General features: G+C 45.2%; 1 protein-coding gene across 13 annotated transcripts in view; it reads left to right on the top strand.

Moving 5' to 3' along the window:
• ZMIZ1 (zinc finger MIZ-type containing 1) overlaps positions 1–20204 on the top strand; it is a 1075801-nt gene that overhangs the window by 930557 nt on the left and 125040 nt on the right. For 12 of the 13 annotated variants that reach the window (XM_029609503.1, XM_029609504.1, XM_029609507.1 and 9 more), the window contains one exon: positions 7946–8236. In XM_029609503.1, the coding sequence (XP_029465363.1) occupies positions 7946–8236 (291 nt within the window). The remainder of the gene's footprint in view (positions 1–7945; positions 8237–20204) is intronic. The other variant, XM_029609506.1, reaches the window with a different exon arrangement.

Below are 20204 nucleotides of genomic sequence, written 5' to 3'. Positions count from 1 at the left end.
AAAATTTTTTAACTTCATTTCATCACAAAGTTAATGACATTAGAGCCACTTTTTCCCCATCAGCACGTGTCCAGACCAGTCCAATTGGGATCCCACAAACCTTCAGGAAGTAGACTATTCTATTCTGATCCTTTCCAGCTCTCAGGAAGCAGATGTTGTACCTACTAGTAGACTCACTGCTTTCAACAAAACTTCACCTGGTGCACTCTCGTTACTACTTAAACAACTTAATCCTGTCTCATCATCTTTAGATCCTATGCCATTTTACTTAGTCAAAAGTCCTGATTTAGGAATTATACCTTTTATGGCTGACATTGTCAATACCGATTTTAACACTTGCAGTCTTCCAGCTTCTCACAAATTTGCAGTCATCCGTCTTGTTTTAAAGAAAAATCATCCTATTTCTAACCTTTCTACTCTTGCTAAAGTCATTGAAAAAGTAGTGGAATCTAAATTATCAGCATTTCTTTTAAAAACTGTACCACTTCATCCTTTGCAGTCTGGCTATAGGAAGGAACATAGTACCGAAACAGCTCTTACCTCATTACTTAATGAGATTGGTCTGTCTGGATAGAGGTGATGCAGCTCTTCTAGTCTGTCTTGATCTCAGCGCTGCCTTTGATATAGTTGATCATCAGCTTCTACTCAATCAATTGTTTGATTTTGGTATTAGAGAAAACTCTCTACAATAGTTCAAATCTTTCTTAGAACAATGCTCTTATAGCATTAGTTGGAATTCAGAGCTTTCTGCCTCTCTCCCAGTTGTTAGTAGAGTGTCCCAAGGTTCCATTATTTCTCCTGTACTCTTCATTCTATATCTCTCTCCTCTTGCCACTTTAATTCACAGTTTAGGTTTCTCTAGGTATTTCTATGCTGATGACATTCAGATTCTTGCTAGCTTTAAACCAACATCCACTAACACTCTGTCTGATTTTAATAACTACCTTTCAAATGTTTCTAACTGGTTACATTCTTCTAAGTGTAAGGTTAATCCTTTAAAATCCAAAGCTATTTGGTTTACTCATACTTCTCTTTCTACTGCTCTCCCAGATCCTATCGTGGCAGGTTGTACCATTCCGGTCAAGGATACAGTCACTACATTAGGCATTACTTTTGATAGCCAGCTCAGTTTCTCTCATCATATTTCCAATGTTCTCAAGACTTTATTTTTTCCTCAGATCGATACATTATCTTCGGCCTTTCTTGGACAGTTCTGTTCTTAAAATTTTAACTCATTACTTTGTTTTGTTTAGACTGGACCATTGTAATGCTTTATTACATGGTCTATTAACACAACTTAAACTACTTCAACTGGTATAGGACACTGCTGCAAAGTTCATTTTTTGTAAATATAAATATGATCACGTTACTCCACTTTTGACTGATTTACACTGGCTTCCAGTGTTTCCTTTGTATACACTTTAAAATTGGATGCCTTACTTTTAAGGCCCTGCATTGGGACACTCCATCGTATCTTGCCTCTGTTATTTCTCCCTATCTTCCTTCTTTCCTGCTATGGTCTTTGCAACAGGAATGTCTAGTGCTGCCTTCTATTTGAAACATTCATTTTGAAAGTTTTAGAGCTATTTGCTTTTCTTGATTATCCCCTTGTCTTTGGACTCCTTACCTCTCTAAATTCGTCTGGAGAAAGAGTTCATAAAATTTAGGAAGGCACTTAAATCTTACTTGTTTGTACAAGCTTTCCCATATTTGAATAATACCTGAATTCGGTTGTACATGCCTTCTCATATTTTGTTTACACCTGGCCTGATTCTCTGCTTTTCTGGTTATATTTTCTTCTTTTGTATTGTATTACTCATTTTATTTTTGGTCTTATATATATATATATATATATATGTATATATATAATATATATATATATATATATATATGTTTTACTAATTTTTATTTGTATATATATATATATATATATATATATACACAAATAAAATTAGTAAAACATATATATATATATATATATATACATATATGTATATATGTATATATATATATATATATATATATAAGACCAAAAATAAAATGAGTAATACAATATAGTAAATAATATATAGTAAATACAATATAGTAATACAATATAGTAATACAATATAGTAATAATATATAGTAAAACATATATATATATATATATATATGTTTTACTAATTTTATTTGTATATATATATATATATATATATATATACTTGACTTTTGGTTTTATATTTATCGTTTTATTATATTATGTTTGCCTTTTTATTATTTTATATGTTTTATGTTATGTCTTTGCTAGTTTTAAATTGTTTTACTAATTTTATTTGTACATTACTTTCTTTTACATTTGTAATAACTGTGATTAATCAAGTAAAAATAAACATAAACATCACAGCACGTGAAAAGATCAATATGTAGATAACAGGTTGGGGACTTAATCCTCAGAACACACAAAGGGACTGAAGTCAGTGTACATTGTTGACCTCTCAACAGGCCTATTAGTGATATGGGAAGGACTGGAACAGTGCTACAGCAGCCCAGAATTGATTCAGAGTCCACTTTTCAAAAAGGTTTAGAATTTCCAAAAAATCTTGAATTGAGACAGTCATAAACTGCTAGAACTTGGGGATATTTTACTGGCACTGCAAAGAGTCAAACCATACCTGTATCTCTTGAATCTCAGCTACTTAGGGGACTAAAACCAATCAAGCAAATTGCCATACAATCTGCAAGAGATGTTGGTTTTCCATGGCTCAATATACAAAATGAACACTTTCCTCCTTTCCCAGTCTTTTTACAGTTTGTACAAGACTAGCAAGAATAAAGAGTGGTCCAGAGTTCATGCTTAACTCACCAGATGAAACTGATTCAAGCCATTTTAATAGTGAAAAAACAACAAATGGGTATAGAAAAGCTTAGAAATCTGTATCTACGTACAAGACCTTCTTCAATGCCTGTCTTCTATCTCTCCTTCTACTATGAATGAAAGAAGAGAAGACCTTGACAGGCAGTTCCCTTTGCATATAAAACTTCACCCATTAAAGAAATGTCATGGCTTTAGAGAGAAACCCTTGACAAAACAAGAGTCTGCTCAAAGAGTATCGCAGCTGTTACAGATGTTGTTCTTCTCCTCTCGAAGGAATGCAAGGCATCCATCTGGTGTGCATAATTATATTATGACAGACATATCACAGTTTTGCACCTGGATTCCATGAGCTCTGAATGGCCCACTGCCTTAAGGCATGGTGGGGAGGATGACAGAGAATAGCAATATCTGAAGTTACTACCATGTGCATGGAAGTTAATGAAGAAAATTAGGAAGATTTTTGCTCTAAGATATGCCATGCCTGGATATATCCCAAGGAACAACTCAACAGGTCAGTTAAGGTGTATGTTGTCATGGAAGAGCAGCACAACTTACCATTAGCCAAATTTGAATTCTTTCAATTGCTTGACATAACAGGCGGATTACACAATCTTCACACTGAAAATGTGATGGGAAAGATAGACTACAGAGTGCAGAGTGAATATAAGTTATAGATGGCAGCAACAGAATAATCTTCACCCACCCTCATGGAATACAGCTAGATATCACACAATAGGATGGAGATCCCAACACCAGAAGTAGCACTGAACCATCTGCAGCTAAGATCCATAGCTAAGTAGATCCCACTTTTAGATCAGAATGCTCAAATCCTACTCCTGCTGGGCAGAAACATAATGGAGCTACAAAAGATCCATCAGGTATGCATTTGTCTGCATAACATGCCCAAAGCCTCAGCCTGGGATGGGTGATAGTGGGCGACGTCTGCATCAAGAAAATGTGCAAACCTGACATCAGTGCCTATGCTATCAATGCACTAGAAAGTGAATGTTCATCCTTCTTCAAATCATGTTCTAACCATTTTTTTCTTAGAGAAAAGATCCATTTGGATATCTGATCCCAGTTGCTATACAAGGAAAATTTGCACAACCGGAACTTCCTTTGAAGATATGTGGACATAATAAATATTTGAATGCTATAGATTTCTCCTTTGGGTTTTTATAAAGCCCTTTGGGTTCATCTAAGGTTAAATTATAGCAGTATATGATACCAGATGGGGAGTGTTCTGCCAAGCAACCTGTGTGTCATACTGCCATCTCCTGACTTGCAGCATTATCGGTCACTCGGGTCTCTTAGAAAGACACTTGTAATCTCAGACTCTATAGGTCACAGGAATCACACGTGGTCTCTTTCCGCTCACCTACCTGATGCTTACCACTTACCTGCATTTCCTAACTTAAAAAGTGTATTTTTTTCCCTACTGGTTCACTCTGAACACAGGGCACCTTGGGAACTTGGCCCCTCTCTCAGCTACAGGGAAGCATCATTTTAGACAAAGGTTTAAGCCATTGATCTACTCAACTCATTCCTTATCTCTGTATCCTGATAGAAGCGTTATCCTTTTTTTCACAAATATTTGAACCAGAAGGTTTAACAAATGGATTGTCTGTGCAGTATTCTTAATTTAATCTCAACATTTCCAGTAAGTTTTCTTCAATTACTTTGTAAATATTTTGTGAAAATTAATTGAAGTCAAATACAGAGTTTAACTTCTTGTCAAATAAGCAGCACGTTGTGTTTGGACAAGATTATGTATATATATATTGAAATTTGGGAGCAGAAATCATAAAAAAAATGCAAACATGCATTGAAACAATTTAATTTTTTTTTTTTACGTTTACATTCTTACTTGGTTATAATACAGTCCAAACTGTATAACTGATAGGGGAGGGGCAGGGATTATTACAGAATGATTACAGCTGAGCAATTTATTTATTTATTTATTTATTTATTTATTTTTAATTTTTATATACCGATGTTCCTGTAAAGAATACATATCGCACTGGTTTACAAGGAACTGAACAGTCGCCTCCAGGGCGGAAATACATTAAAACAGTCGCCTCAAGGCAGAATACATTAACACAAGTATACAGGAAAACTATTAAAGAGAACTTTCATAAACTCAATTAAATGTAACTGGGAACCATAAATCAGGAACATATGTACAGAGGTAGGTATATCGTCTGTCGCTTCACCAGATTTTAGCTCTCAGGGAAAGCTTGAGTGAATAGCCAAGTCTTTAGCTTCTTTTTGAATGCCGGAAGGCATGGTTCTTGGCGGAGGTCCGGTGGGAGCAGGTTCCAAAGATGGGGACCTGCAGTGGACAGAGCTCGTTTCCTCAATGAGGTTTTTGTTGGCTGGGTGTGAAGCATGTTCTGGTATGCACTTCTGATTGGTCTATTGGAGATGTGTTGCTGTAGTTGGAAGGATAGGTTGAGGGGGGAGATGTTGTGAAGAGCCTTGTGAATCATCATGAGGGATTTAAATTGTATCCTAAATTTTATAGGCAGTCAGTGAAGATTTTGGAGGATAGGGGTGATGTGATCCCATTTTTTGGTGTTAGTGAGAATTCTGGCCGTCACTTTCTGGACCATCTGAAGTGGTTTGTTGGTGTTGGCTGGCAGGCCCAGGAGGAGTGAGTTGCAATAGTCCAGTTTAGGGAGGATGATAGATTGTAGTACCAAGCGGAAGTCTCAGAAGTGTAGAAGAGGTTTTAATTTTTTTAAGACTTGCAATTTGAAGAAGCAGTCTTTGGTAGTATTGTTTATGAACTTGGTGAAGTTGAGTTGGTTGTCCAGAAGTACACCAAGATCTCTTACTTGTGGCGTGTGGTCGATTGATGTGAAGGAGAGTTGGGTGGAACTAGTTTGAGGTAGGAACAATTATGAGGTAGTAGCAGGGCCGACGTGTCCCAATAGGTGAACTAGGCGGTCGCCTAGGGCACCAGCCATGAGGGGGGTGGAAAAGAGAGCAACTATGTCGCAAGCAGAGCCCATCCCATTCACGGCCAAGAGGAGTAGAGACTCGGGCCGTGAGCAGCACCCGTCCTGCTCGCAGCCAAGAGAAGCAGACACTCTGTGGGCCGCAAGCAGCTCCCATGCTACTTGCGGTTGAAAGAAGCAGAGTCTCGGTGGGCCATGTCCGGCACGCCTGTATGTGTGTTTGTGTGTGTGAGAGAGAGAGAGAGAGGGATTGTGTGTGTACGAGAGAACACTGGTGTTAGTGAGAGAGAGGAAAGGAGCCTGTGTAAAGGTGCGTGTGTGAATGAGACAAGGAACCTAAATGTGTGTAAGAGAGGGGGCCTATCTGAGTGAATGAGGTCAGGGCTGGAGCTGTGGCCTGGACCAGGCTGGGGCGTGGGGATGGGCGCAAGGCAGAAGGTTAGTCTAGGACACCTGATAACCCTTGCACCAGCACTAGACAGTAGTGAATCATGTGCCAGTCAAAAGCCTCAAAATGTTAAGGAACCAGTCAATATTAAATAAAATCAGGGAAATCTTAGGTTTCTGAAAACCTTAAATTATAAATATTCCTGAATTATATAAACCAATTTGGTTTAAAATTCAGAAATTCTGGAATAACATATTATTTATTTATTTATTTATTTATTTAACACTTTTCTGTACTGACCTTCATGAAAAAAATTCATATCAAATCGGTTTACATGGAGCAAGTGGTATAACTTAGTCAACCATTTAACAAGAGGCGAAAGTTACATATAACAAGGAGGTAGTAACTTGGGGGCTAGGTTAGCTGGAGGTAAAGGACAGCATAACTGAATAACTAGATAATGCAATGAGACAAAGAAATGGAGGCATAAATAATAACCCCTAACTTGGTGGGGCGCTTAGTTAGGTAGCGGAGTCCTGTCTGGTAGAAGATTGATGGTTTTGAGAGTTAAGGGAAGGCTTGGAGGAAGAGCCAGGTCTTAAGTTTTTTTCGGAAGGTTAGAGGGCAAGGTTCTAGTCTGAGGTCTGTGGGCATATTAGTATTAGTAATACAAATTAATACATATTAGTATTACAAAAAAAAATAGATCTATAATGTTTTTTGTTTCTGCAGTAACATCAAATGCTCCAGTAGTAGTACAGAAATGAAAGATAGTAGTAGTAAGATTTGATGTGATTGACAGGATCCCATGATGGTACTCATACTTAAATCATTTTTACTGCTGCTGCCTCAGATTAATCGGCTGCATGTGTGTTACATTACTGAACAAACTACGATTATGTAATTAAATGCTCGCTCCTGAAGAGGCACCAAGGCCCAAATGCTAAAGAGCAACCTCTCACCAGTTTGGTTTCAAATGACTTTCCTCCCTCCCCCTAGCCCCACTTGCTACTCACCGGCATTTGATTTTGTAATATGAAAGATAATGGTCGTATAGCATGACACCATAAAAATTCACATAGAGGATTAATGTGCCTATGGTTTTCATCCATGCAAGTAACTTACTGTGCAGATTTTCCTTTGAGTTCTTCCATACTGGGCTCACTATTTCCAAGCCAAAATATGTAATCCTAAATTGGACTTTTTATTTGTTATGCAAACAGTTGTGTCAGGTATGATCTCCTGCAGCGCTACAGTGGCATGTTAGCACATGAGACAGACCAAGAGAGAGCTCTGCACTTGCAATTTTTTGATGCTTTCCTGCGTAAACCTTTGCTTGTGCTTTCCGGGGCTGCCGCTCTACTCCCCTGCAACTCTGTAACCCATCTCCCCCCCACTTGACCCTTTCATCGTGCAGCTCTGGTAGTGCAAAAGATTAGGTTGCATAAAACCTGGAAGTTGGAGGAATTTTTTTTTTGTAATGTTTTTACATCCACTGGGCGATAGATATTTATAATTGCATTTACTGTCTTTTGGCATATTTAAGGTCATTTAATGTTGTGCAATAAACAATTATTTACTTTCTATTTGCTTTTAGAATTCCTGTTGAATTACAAAAAATGCTGAAGACTACTGAACATGATAGAAAATGCGACATAAATCCCAAAATGAACAGTTTTCGCTCTCCCCCCTCCCATTTGTAATGCATGTCGCATTTTATTCTTTTTTTTTCTTCCGTTGAAGGTTTGTTCCTCTTTCCAGATGGGTCCAACTCAAGCCTACAACAGCCAGTTTATGAACCAGCCTGGCCCTCGTGGCCCTGCTTCTATGCCAAGTGGCATTAACCCAGCAAATATGGGAGCTGGCATGACGCCTTCCAACATGAGCGGGCCACCTATGGGTATTAATCAGCCCAGGCCTCCAGGAATGAATCCTTTCACTGCCCATGGACAGAGGATGCCCCAGCAAGCCTATCCAGGTCCAAGGCCCCAGTCTTTGCCCATTCAAGCAATGAAGAGACCGTACCCTGGAGAGGTAAGAACAAGTAGTTCAAATATTTTATCTGATGATGAAATTATTATATAATATAAAGTTATCCACATTTTGAGTGAAATTGCTTGGTCTACAATTTAAGTAAAATTTAGCTTCCCTGTACGTACCTGGATCAGTCCAGACAGTGGGTTATGTCCCCAATCCAGCAGATGGAGTCAGCCCAAAGCTTCGAGGGGGCGTCACCATAAATACTACTACCCCCTCTGCAGGAGTTCAGTATCTTCTGACTCCAGCAGATGCGAGTAGTGGAATCTGGGCTTGCTCCCGTTCCCTATCACCTATTTCTTTTGCGTCCCTTGTTTGGGGCTCTGTTTTCTGTAGGTTTGTTTTAAATTGTTTGGATCAAGTTGTATTTAAAAAAAAAAAAAAAAAAAATTTTGGGTAATTGGAGAGGCGTGGCTTTCTTCCTGCTCTCTGTCTCTCCCTTTCCTCTCTACCGGCGCTAGTCGTTGCTGCTCCGGGGTAAGTGAGAGTTTGTTTTGGGCTGTTTTTTTTCTTTCTTTACAGCTAGGCTTGCACGCGGCTGCCGGTCCCCGGCCTGCTAGCGTCTTCACCCTCTCCCGCGGCCATTTTGCGGCTCCTCGTGGGCTGCAGCGGGGAGAGGGCTGATCTTCACCAGCGGGTTGTGCGGCCAGGAAGGCCCCCCCGCGGCGCCGTTTTTCTCTTCGGCGGGTAGCGCAGGCCACCAGGGCCCCCCCGCAGCGGCGATCCGTCTCGCGGCCCCCCCCCCGGGTTTCCAGGCGTTCTGGGCTGTCGGGGACTGTTTCAAATTTGCTCCGGATGCCGAGGCCAGCACGTTGCTCGGCCTGTGGCGAGCCCGGATCGCGCGTCTCCAGGGAGGGAATTTGCGCGCGGTGCCTCCCCGGAGGGGAAGGCACTTCTCGGTCCCTCACTCTTCGGTCCTCCATGACAGCCTTGCCCGGGCGGCGCGGGCCGGCCCCTCCCCCATTCCTGGCGGGAACGGCGGCCATCTTGCATGCGCTGCGCCCTGAAGGGGCCCAGGCAGCGCGGGGGGACGAGGAAGCTTCGGAGGGTTCTCCCCCGAGGTTAATACCTGCGTCAGACCCGGAGGAAGGCCCGCTGGGGCAGGGGCCCCCACCCGCGGAGGTCCCCCCGACTAGACCGGGATTTTCCCCGGAGTTTATCCGTCTGATGCATACGGCTTACCTGCAGGACCTGGCTGCGCTCTCGGATCCGCCACCACCCAAGCTACCGCGACCTTCGCCCTCCTATCCGGCCCCCCCCGCTCCGGCGGGCGTGGGGGCCCCACAGCCCCCCGGCCAACCACGGCTTCCGGTGGGCTCGGGGGGCCTTGGGTCGGCACCAGCTTCCCCTGGGTCGGACCCAGCGGCGGCGGGTCAAGGGGACTCCACTTCGGAAGGTGAGGATCCGCGCACGCTACGTCTCTTCCAGCGGGAAGAGCTGGATGACCTGATCCCCCAGATCATTCAGGGATTGGACCTCGATCCTCCGCCGGACCCGCCAGCTCCCGTCGCGCCCGCTGTAGTCACCTCCTCGAAGAAGGGAGACCCGGTGCTGGCAGCCCTTCGCCCGAGGGCTCGGGCTTTTCCCATTCATGAGTCGTTCCTGCAGCTGCTCACCAGGGAATGGGATGCCCCGGAAGCCGCTCTGAAGGGTAGCCGCGCCATGGAACGGCTATATCCGCTGCCGGAAGATTTTCTGGATCTCATCAAGGTACCCAGAGTGGACTCCGCGGTGTCAGCGGTCACGAAGAGGACGACCATTCCGGTGACAGGTGGAGCAGCGTTAAGAGATACGCAGGATCGCAAGTTGGAAGTCTTCCTCAAGCGGGTCTTCGAGGTCTCCGCAGTGGGGCTGCGGGCTGCGATGTGCAGCTCGCTTGCCCAGCGAGCCAGTCTTCTCTGGGTGCAGCTACTGCTCACGTCTCAGGTGTTGCCACCCGAAGAAGCCGCCCAGGCGGATAGACTGGAAGCTGCGGTGGCATACGGGGCAGACGCTTCTTATGATCTGTTTCGGGTCCTTGCCCGCTCCATGGCCTCGGTGGTGGCGGCACGTCGACTGCTATGGCTCCGCAACTGGGCGGCGGACACGTCCTCCAAGTCAAGTCTGGGTTCCCTGCCATTCAGGGGTAAGTTCCTGTTCGGCGAGGATCTGGACCAGATCATCAAGTCTCTGGGGGAAAACGCGGTCCATCGCCTGCCGGAAGACAGATATCGCTCCAGCAGGGCGTTTTCGTCCTCCCGGACCAGAGCCAGAGCGCAAAGGCGCTATAGGAGTTATAGGCCGGCGGCGGCTCGGCCCTCGGCCCCCAGGTCTCAGCCCTGGTCTCGCTCCTTTCGCGGGCGCCGCCCCGCCCGTCCCGCTTCCACGGCGGGACAACCTTCGCCCAAGTCCTCTCAATGATGTTCAGCTCGCCCACTCCGCCGTCCCCAAGATTGGGGGGCGGCTGGCGTTCTTTTACGAGGAGTGGGCACGGATCACCTCGGATCAGTGGGTCTTGGACACCATAGGACGCGGCTACGCTTTGGAACTTGTCCGCGCTCCGAAGGGTCGATTCATCTTCTCGCCCTGCGGCGCGGCCATCAAGCGAGAGGCGGTGCAGGCGACGCTGGACAGACTGTGGGAGATAGGCGCCATTGTGCCCGTACCCTCCGGAGAGGTGGGCTCGGGCCACTATTCCATCTACTTCGTGGTACCAAAGAAAGACGGCTCCTTCCGCCCCATACTGGACTTGAAGGAAGTCAACAAATCCCTCAGAGTGATCCGGTTCCGCATGGAAACGCTGCGTTCGGTGATCGCGGCGGTACACCGAGGGGAGTTTTTGGCCTCCTTGGATCTGACGGAGGCCTACCTTCATATCCCCATTCGCCAAGAACACCATTGCCTTCTCCGGTTCAAGATCCTGGACCAACATTTCCAATTTGTGGCGCTTCCGTTCGGCCTAGCAACGGCCCCACGTACCTTCACCAAGATCATGGTAGTTGTGGCGGCTGCCCTTCGGAAGGAGGGTATTCTAGTTCATCCTTACTTGGACGACTGGCTCATACGGGCGAAGTCCTTCCGGCATGGCCAGGCGGCAGTGGCCAGGGTGATAGAGTTTCTGCAGTCCCTGGGATGGGTGGTGAACTTCTCCAAGAGCTCCCTCGTGCCTTCGCAACGCTTGGATTTCTTGGGGGCGACCTTCGACACCCGCCTGGGGGCGGTTTTTCTGCGGCAGGACAAGGCGCACGCCCTGCGGGAGCACATACAGCGGTTCTCTGCATTACCAGCGCCCACTTCCTGGGACTATCTACAGCTCCTGGGGGTGATGGGTTCCACCATCGACATGGTTCCCTGGGCCTTTGCGCGCCTCCGGCCGCTACAAAGGGCACTCCTATCCCGCTGGAAACCACTTTCGCAGGACTACCAGGTGATACTCCCGCTGCCTCAGGTTGCACGGAGCAGCCTGGACTGGTGGATGGTCCCGGAGAATCTGGCTCGAGGCGTGTCCCTCGATCTACCAAACTGGGTAGTGGTAACCACCGACGCCAGTCTCGTAGGCTGGGGGGCAGTCTGCGACCGCAGCGCCACGCAGGGGACGTGGTCCGCGGAGGAGTCGACGTGGTCCATCAATCGTCTGGAGACCCGAGCGGTCAGGCTGGCTCTTCTTCACTTCCTGCCACTCCTTCGGAATCGGGAAGTCAGAGTCTTGTCGGACAACGCGACCACGGTGGCCTATATCAACCGACAGGGCGGAACCCGCAGTCCGCAGGTCGCGCTCGAGGCAGAGATGTTGATGCAGTGGGCGGAACGGCACCTGGCCCGCCTGGCGGCCTCGCACATAGCGGGAGTGGACAACGTCCAGGCGGATTTCCTCAGTCGCCAGACCCTGGATCCCGGAGAGTGGGCCCTCTCCGACGAGGCCATGCAGCTGATCGTTCGGCGGTGGGGTCCTCCCCACCTCGATCTGATGGCATCCGCTCAAAACACCAAGGCACCTCGTTTCTTCAGTCGCCGGAGAGAACGGGGGGCGGAGGGCGTCGATGCCCTAGCGCTCCCGTGGCCAGCCGAGCTACTTCTATACGCGTTCCCCCCGTGGCCACTGGTGGGAAGGCTACTACGACGAATAGAGGTTCATCGGGGGACTGTCATCTTCGTCGCGCCAGAGTGGCCGAGACGTCCTTGGTTCGCGGACCTTCTCCACCTAGTAATCGACGGGCCCATACGGTTGGGACATCTTCCTCGCCTCCTCCACCAGGGACCAGTATTTTTCGACCAGGCAGAACTCTTCTGTCTTGCGGCCTGGCTTTTGAGAGGCGTCGCCTCCGACGACGGGGATACCCGGAGGCGGTAGTATCCACGCTGCTGCGGTCTCGGAAGACCTCGACGTCGGTGGCCTATGTGCGGGTCTGGAAGGTGTTCGAGCTGTGGTGCACCGGCCTGAACACAAGACCCTCGGAAGCGTCTGTTCCTCAGATCCTCCAGTTCCTGCAAGCAGGGGTGGACAAGGGGCTCGCCTACAACTCGCTTCGGGTTCAAGTGGCCGCCCTTGGCTCTCTCCTGCGTGACGGAGGATCTCTGTGGCGACATCCGGACATCGCCCGTTTCCTCAAGGGGGTCAAGCATTTGCGGCCTCCACTGCGCGATCCTTGTCCCTCGTGGAGTCTCAATCTGGTACTACGCTCTATGTCAGGACCTCCGTTTGAACCACTGCGGAATGCGACGATCAAGGATCTCACCCTCAAGGCGGTGTTCCTAGTGGCCATCTGCTCCGCTCGGCGTATTTCGGAGTTGCAGGCCCTGTCGTGTAGGGAACCTTATCTCAGGTTCTCCGATTCGGGTGTTTCACTTCGCACTGTCCCCTCCTTCCTTCCGAAGGTGGTGTCTGCGTTCCACGTGAATCAGACGGTGGTACTTCCATCGTTCTCTTCGTCGGAGCCGCGATCTCTTCGTCTCCTTGACGTCAAGCGCACCCTGAGGCTCTACCTGGAGGCTACGAATGATTTCCGGACTTCTGACCATCTCTTCGTCCTTTGGTCCGGTCCCCGCAAGGGATCTCAGGCTTCGAAGACGACCATTGCCAGATGGCTGAAGGCCGGCATTGCCGCCTCCTATATTGGGGTGGGGCGGACTCCCCCACCCGGCATCGTAGCACACTCGACACGCGCTCAGGCGGCCTCCTGGGCAGAGAGCCGCTCGGTGTCTTCGCAAGAAATCTGTAGAGCGGCCACCTGGAAATCGTTGCACACGTTCTCGAGACACTATAGACTACATCTCGCCTCGTCCGTCCAGGGACATTTTGGCGAACAGGTCCTACGAGCAGGTCTCGCAGGATCCCACCCGGGTTAGGGAAGCTTGGGTACATCCCACTGTCTGGACTGATCCAGGTACGTACAGGGAAAAGAAAATTATTACTTACCTGCTAATTTTCGTTCCTGTAGTACCATGGATCAGTCCAGACGCCCACCGCATTTGGGTCCTAGCGCCTACTCCTGCTCGACTGTATGTGGATGCTGAGTCTGTTCAGCTGTGTCTCCTATTTACAGTAGTGCACTTACTGCTGTTGTTTGTTCTTACGTGTTTCCAGTTTTCCCTGTCACTGTTTACTCCCTTGGAGGTTGACACGCTATGTTCGTGTCCGCCCACCCGTTGGTGGGTCGGTTTTTCAGTTTACTCAGTTATCTCTCAGCGGCTTATTGTTGCCGTCCTGTTTTCAACTTGATCCAAGCAGGGGGTTTCGGTTTACTCGGGCTTTGATATACTCGATACTGAACTCCTGCAGAGGGGGTAGTAGTATTTATGGTGACGCCCCCTCGAAGCTTTGGGCTGACTCCATCTGCTGGATTGGGGACATAACCCACTGTCTGGACTGATCCATGGTACTACAGGAACGAAAATTAGCAGGTAAGTAATAATTTTCTTTTCATTACATTGCAAGTTTCCTCTTACCCATTTACATTTGTCACTTTCCCCATTTTTGAAAGAACAAGCTCCAGGGGTAGAAGGTTATGCCAGTCTCCATTGAATTTTATTATAATTTTGATTTGGACACATAATTAAATTGCTTTAATTCAAATAGCTTCTGTTGATTGTAATTATCTGAATATTTATCCACTGAAAACAGATCAGTTTTCAGTGGATACATATAGCATAGTAAATGATGGCAGATAAAGACCAAAATGGGCCATCCAGTCTGCCCAGCAAATGTTTAGAGGGTAATTGCTGCTGTGCACAGGTTACCTCCATGCAGGTTCTGTTTAGGATTGTAACTCTGCAATGTGCAGGTTATCCTTGTCCTGATTTGTTTTGGGTTGTAACTGCTGCTCCGTGCAGGTAATCTCACCAATACTTTCCACAGGGTATCCCAGTTCTTTGTTTCTATCCTTGAGTCCAGGCCTTCCCAAACTGAATCATGACGCCACATGGGTTCACAAATCCTTCAGCTGTGGTCACCAGTGGCTTAAATGGCAGCGCTATTTAGGTGCCAGTACCAGCTACATTAGTAGTGAAAGTCAACTGAGGTACTGAGTCCGTGCACACTTTCAGACCCTGAAGTGGCTCCATCCTCATATGAGTTTCTGTGGTAACAAGAAGCCCTGCATAAGGAAAGATTGGGACTGTTAACAGTGCATGTAAGTTTGCACTGGCTCAGAGGTTCCATGCAGACTTTCATTACTAAATGAAATGCTGCTGCTGGCAGATCACTGTCTGGCTTGGAACCAACCGTGAAGGGAGGAGAAGGCTTGAATGAGCACGGGCCAGTGAAGGTTACCATTACTGCTGTTCTCCTCAATCATCACTGAACCTATCCAAGAGAAAAAGGGTTGCCTCTACCATCAGCCTGCCCTCTCTTTCTACCTGCTGACATCCAACATTGGCCCAGATAATGCTGCTGATCCTAGTCAGGGGGATGTTTGGAGGAGGGGCTTTTTAAAGGGAGGTATCGGATGTTTGAGGATTAGATAGCTGGCAGGAGGTTTTAGAAGGTTGATCAGCTAGGAAGGGAGTGTATTGGGGAGAGGGTTGGCTGTGGAGGTGAGAGAGGGGGTATGATAGAAAATTGACTGGGGATGTGTAAGGGGGATCAGCTGGGAGAAATGTGAATGTGTGTGGGAGGTATGAGAGGGAATGAGGTTGAAAGTGAGGAGGTGATGAGAGGGAGGAGATAATAGGATCTGTTGGGGGTTTATAAAAGAAGGGCTTGGGGATAAGGGATATCAGCTGCGTGAAGTTGAGAAGGGTTGAAGGTTGAGAGAGGATTGGCTGGAGAAAATAGAGGTTGAGAGAGAAGATCAATTGGAGTGTGAGGAGGGTGATAGTGGAGTGATTGTTGAAAAGGGACCACCACCCTCCTAATTTATTTTGGTCATTGTCTCGGTTCTTGTGAATTTTCAAGTGTTAAAATGGGGCCACGTTGGCTAAAAGTTTGGGAAGCCTACTCTAACCACTAGGGATCCCCCCTTTTGAAGACCAGTACTGTTGTGGACTTCACCACTTCTTGTGGGAGGGCATGCCAAGGATCCACCACCCTTTCTAGTGGATTTTTAAAGCCCTATGTGTGCCAAAGCCGGGAGATACACTCACATGTCTCAGGCCAGCATGCATTGCATGGATTTTAAGATGCACCCGCGTATGCACGTATCACCCGGTACGCACATAAATCCAAAAGTTGAAAAAGGGTGGGGCGGGGTCTGGTCTGGGCGGGGTGTGGGTGTGTTGGGGGAAGACCAAGAGATGTGCGCGTAAATACTTGTGAGCACAAGTGCGCAGGGGGTCCCCACCGTGTAACTTTACTTCTGCTATTGCTGGCGTGTAAGTCCAAAAAAAAAAATCACGGCTAGTCAGTAGGGATTTAATGGTCATGTTCTAACAGGGGAGAGGGGGGGGCCTTTAAAACGAGAGGGATTAGGAAGGCCTATATCCATACAGTGGGCGAACTGGGGATGAACTCGTAAAAGGGTAAGTGACCTCGGCGCGCACTCCTTATAAAATTCCCCCCACTTATGCGGTAGATGCGGCATTTGCATGCACATGTGCGCCTCTGTATAGAATTGAGCGCACATGTATGCACACACAGCCAATTTTATAACATACGCGGGTCTTAAAATGTACCTCTGTCTGTGAGAAGATATTTCCTGTATCTACCCTCTTGCAGTTTCATATTATGACTCCTAGTTATATTGTTTCCTTTCCATTGATAATTCATAAAAGATCCTTGTGCATTATTAATACCTATGAGGCATTTAAAAGTCTGTATCCTATCCTCCCATCTCTCCTCTCCTTTAAGGCAAACATATTTATGTCCTCGAGTCTTCTGGTGCAGACCCCACACCATTTTTTGTTGCCTTTCTCAGGGCCATTTCTATTTTGGTCTCTGTTCTTTTTGAGAAATAGCCTCCAGAACTGAACACAGTCTCCAGGTAAGGCCTTACCAATGACCTGTACAAACATTTATCATTTCCTTTTTCCTGCTGACTGGTTTCACTACTAAAGTTTTGCTTCTCTGCCTTTTTATGGCTGATATCAATGCATAGTATCAATTACTACCAACAGGCATTGGTATTGCAGGAAGCTGTTGCAAATAGCATCACAAGTTGTAAATGTAATATTGGATAAATCATCCCATATTCTGATTGGTTACTGTAGCAAGCCATGAGTATTCATGAAATACATAAGCAGGAAATAAAACTAAAACTGAAAATAAATTGGGCCAAATGAATTGAAATGTTTGGAATTGAATGGAAGTAATTTGTGTTATATCAGTGACTGTGGTTTTAAGAATCAGGCACACTTTTTAATTGACTATAAACTGCACATTGGAACAATGAGCAAATGTACTGATGTGGTGATGTTATGTCACACTAGTGATACACTCCCAAGAACATATACAACAGACCCTTTTAGCTTAATTGAGTTGTTTAAATTGCCCCCTGTGCTCTGGGCTTTTCTGGAAGGTAATTGTTCTCAATATCTATTATCCACACTTTCTCCTCTGAATATATCACTTATCCTCTGCACAGTTACCTTGTTCATCACCATTCAAAGCGATGAGAACTATTACTTAAAATAATCAAAATATATCTGTAGTTGATTATGATAATTTCACTTTATATTCACAAACACAAGCATGCAAGCCCTCTTGTTTTGAGAATCACAAGTGCTATAGATCTTTTAACTGGCATTTGACAGCAGTATCTCATAATAAAATATTAATGTAACATTGACCATGCTTGTTACTAACTGATCACCACTAATAATTCACAGGGGACATTATTTAAGCTTTTTGATGCACCAATATGCAGAGTAGGTATTTGGGATGCTAGCCATCAGTAATTAAAATATAAGAATTTTAAAAGGGCTTCAGGTGTAAACTGCAAACCAGTGAGCCTGCCATTGCTGCTGGGCCCAGTGGTAGAAACAATGGTCAAGAACAGAATAACTGGCCATAAGGATAAATGTGGCTTATTGGGGAAAAGCCAGCATGGATTTAGCAAATAGGTCATTGGTTACTCATCTACTAGAATTCTTCAAGTTTATAAATGAATAAGCTGTAGAATGTCTGGATTTCAGAAACCATTTGATGAATTCCCTCATAAGAAACTCCTGAGGAAATTAAAAAGTCATAGGATAGGAGGCATTGTCATGTTTTGGATTGGTAACTGGTTAAAGGATAAGAAACCAAGTAAGGGGAAATGGTCTTTTTTTTTTTCCCAATGGAGAAAGGTGAATAGTGCCCCATGGATCTGCACTGGGACAAGTGTTTAACATTCATTAATGATCTGGCTAAAGGAACAATTGGCGATGTGAACAAATTTACAGATAACAGTTATTCAAAGTAGTTTAAAACACAAACAGACTGAGAGGAATTGTAGGAAGACCTTGTAAAACTGGGGAATTGAGCATCTGAATGGTAGATGAAATTTAATGTGTACAAGTGCAAAGTGATGCACTCAAGGAAAAATAATCCCAACTATATAGGTAGGCAATGTTGAGTTTCACATTGAGAGATACCACTCAGGTAAAGGATCTTGGAGTCACTGTGGACAGTATATTGAAATTTGCAGCTCAGTGTGCAACAGTAATCAAAAATCAAATCAAATGTTAAGAATTATTCAGAAAGAAATAGAGCATGAAACTGAGAATATCAATCCACAGCGTGACATAGCTTGAGTACTATGTGCAGTTATGCTCACCACTTCTCATAAATAGAAACAGCAGAACTGGAAAAAATGTTGAGAGAGGCAAGAAAAACAATAAAGAATATCAGCCAGCTCCTATATAAAGACGTGCTTGACAGGTTAGGGGATCCTCAGATTGGAGAGGAGATGACTGAGGAAAGCTATGATAGGAGTTTAGGAAATCATGAGTCATGTGGAACAAGTTAATTAAGGAACAGTTATTTTCCCTTTCAAATGGTACTGGAGCTAGGGGATACATCATGAAACTAATGGCAGAGTTAAAGCAAATTTAGAAAAATATTTTCAGTCAGCATGTAAAGAAGGAATGAAATTTGTTGCCAGTGAATGTGGTCAAGGCCAATAGTACAGCTGAATTTTAAAAAATGGTTTGAAAATGTTTCTGGCAGATAGATCCTTTAACAGCCATTAGCCAGCTAGTGTTGGGGAATGCAGCCTTTTGCCGCTGGAGTGAATGATTATCCCCATTAGGATCTATTGGGAACGTCTTCCAAGCATCCCGAATTGGCCACTGTCAGAGAGAATACTGTGTTCAGTGGATCATTGATTTGACCCAGTATGGCCTTTCTTATGTAGAAATGGCAGCACTGCCCACTCTAACCAGCTAATTTAGCCTTTTCTGGCACATGAAGCCTTGGCGCCTGGTGACATATTGTCATGTATTCCAAAGTTTGACTTGGACACATGTTGTATAAGGTTTTCTGTATTGGCTTCTTAAATGGCTTGTCAAAATAAAAGCCCACTGATTTCTGGAGACAGCTTTCTGATCATACGTTTCAAGTATCAGTAATTCCCAATTTAATTGATTGATTTGGACGTCTTACAGTTTTGCTGTTAAAAATGAAAAGTCACTCTCCTGGTAATTCATTGAAACTGTCATGTTGGCAAGCATCACTGATGGCATCGCACACAATGATCTGTGATCAGACACGATAGGTGAATCATCTTGGATGTTGCGTGTTCTGACTCAGTTGTGATTTATAAAAGTCTTTGAAACTTATGAAAATGTTGAAAAACTGTTCTGAAGCTGAAAGCATCTTGGTGTGATGTAAATAAATGTTCGGTGGGCAATGGACCGCACTGCGCCACAGAGTCCTTCATTTTTTTACCAAAACACTCAAAGAATGCTTCATGTCGCTTTCCTATAATTAATAAGATGCTGTTTAAAAGGGGATGTGGTAAAGCTTCTGGTCTCTGTTTACTTGAGGTTTGCTATCATTTAGTTGGACTTTACAGACTAACTGATTCAGGATTTCTGCCTTCTGATGTGACTGATACACTCCTAGATAAAAAATTGGAATCTTTTCCTATAGCAGAAATAATCTAGATAATTGTGTAAGATAATTCACTAGGCATACAGAATTATTATTCAGTTCTTTACTTTGGCTTTAGCTCTATGTATTGTCGTCCAGGATACTTGGGTTCAAGTCTCCCATGTGAGAAAACCTGCAGGTCTTGGACATATCATCATGAAGGCCGGTATAGAAATATTTTAAATAAATAAATAAATATCAGAGGGTGGGGGGGGAAAGGTGGATGGGGGAAGTATGGGGAGGCATGAGTCCAGTTGGCAGAAAAATGGCACACACAAGTCCAGAGAAAAGTTCCTTATCAGCCCTTATCCTGCAAGCAAACCCGAGTTTAAATTGTGAAAAGAGAGCCAGCCTGGTGGCTCAGTGGCAAACCCATGCTGCCGTATGGAATACCTGAGCTTGATGCCCATGTCAGGAATCTGCATCCCAGGCTGACCTGGATGGTACATGGATAGTATTCATAGTTCCTGGAAGGATCAT

Source organism: Rhinatrema bivittatum, chromosome 7 (assembly GCF_901001135.1).
Source record: "Rhinatrema bivittatum chromosome 7, aRhiBiv1.1, whole genome shotgun sequence".
NCBI lineage: Eukaryota > Metazoa > Chordata > Amphibia > Gymnophiona > Rhinatrematidae > Rhinatrema > Rhinatrema bivittatum.
Note: the sequence above shows the minus strand (reverse complement) of the source record. Positions and strands in the feature narration are given on the sequence as shown.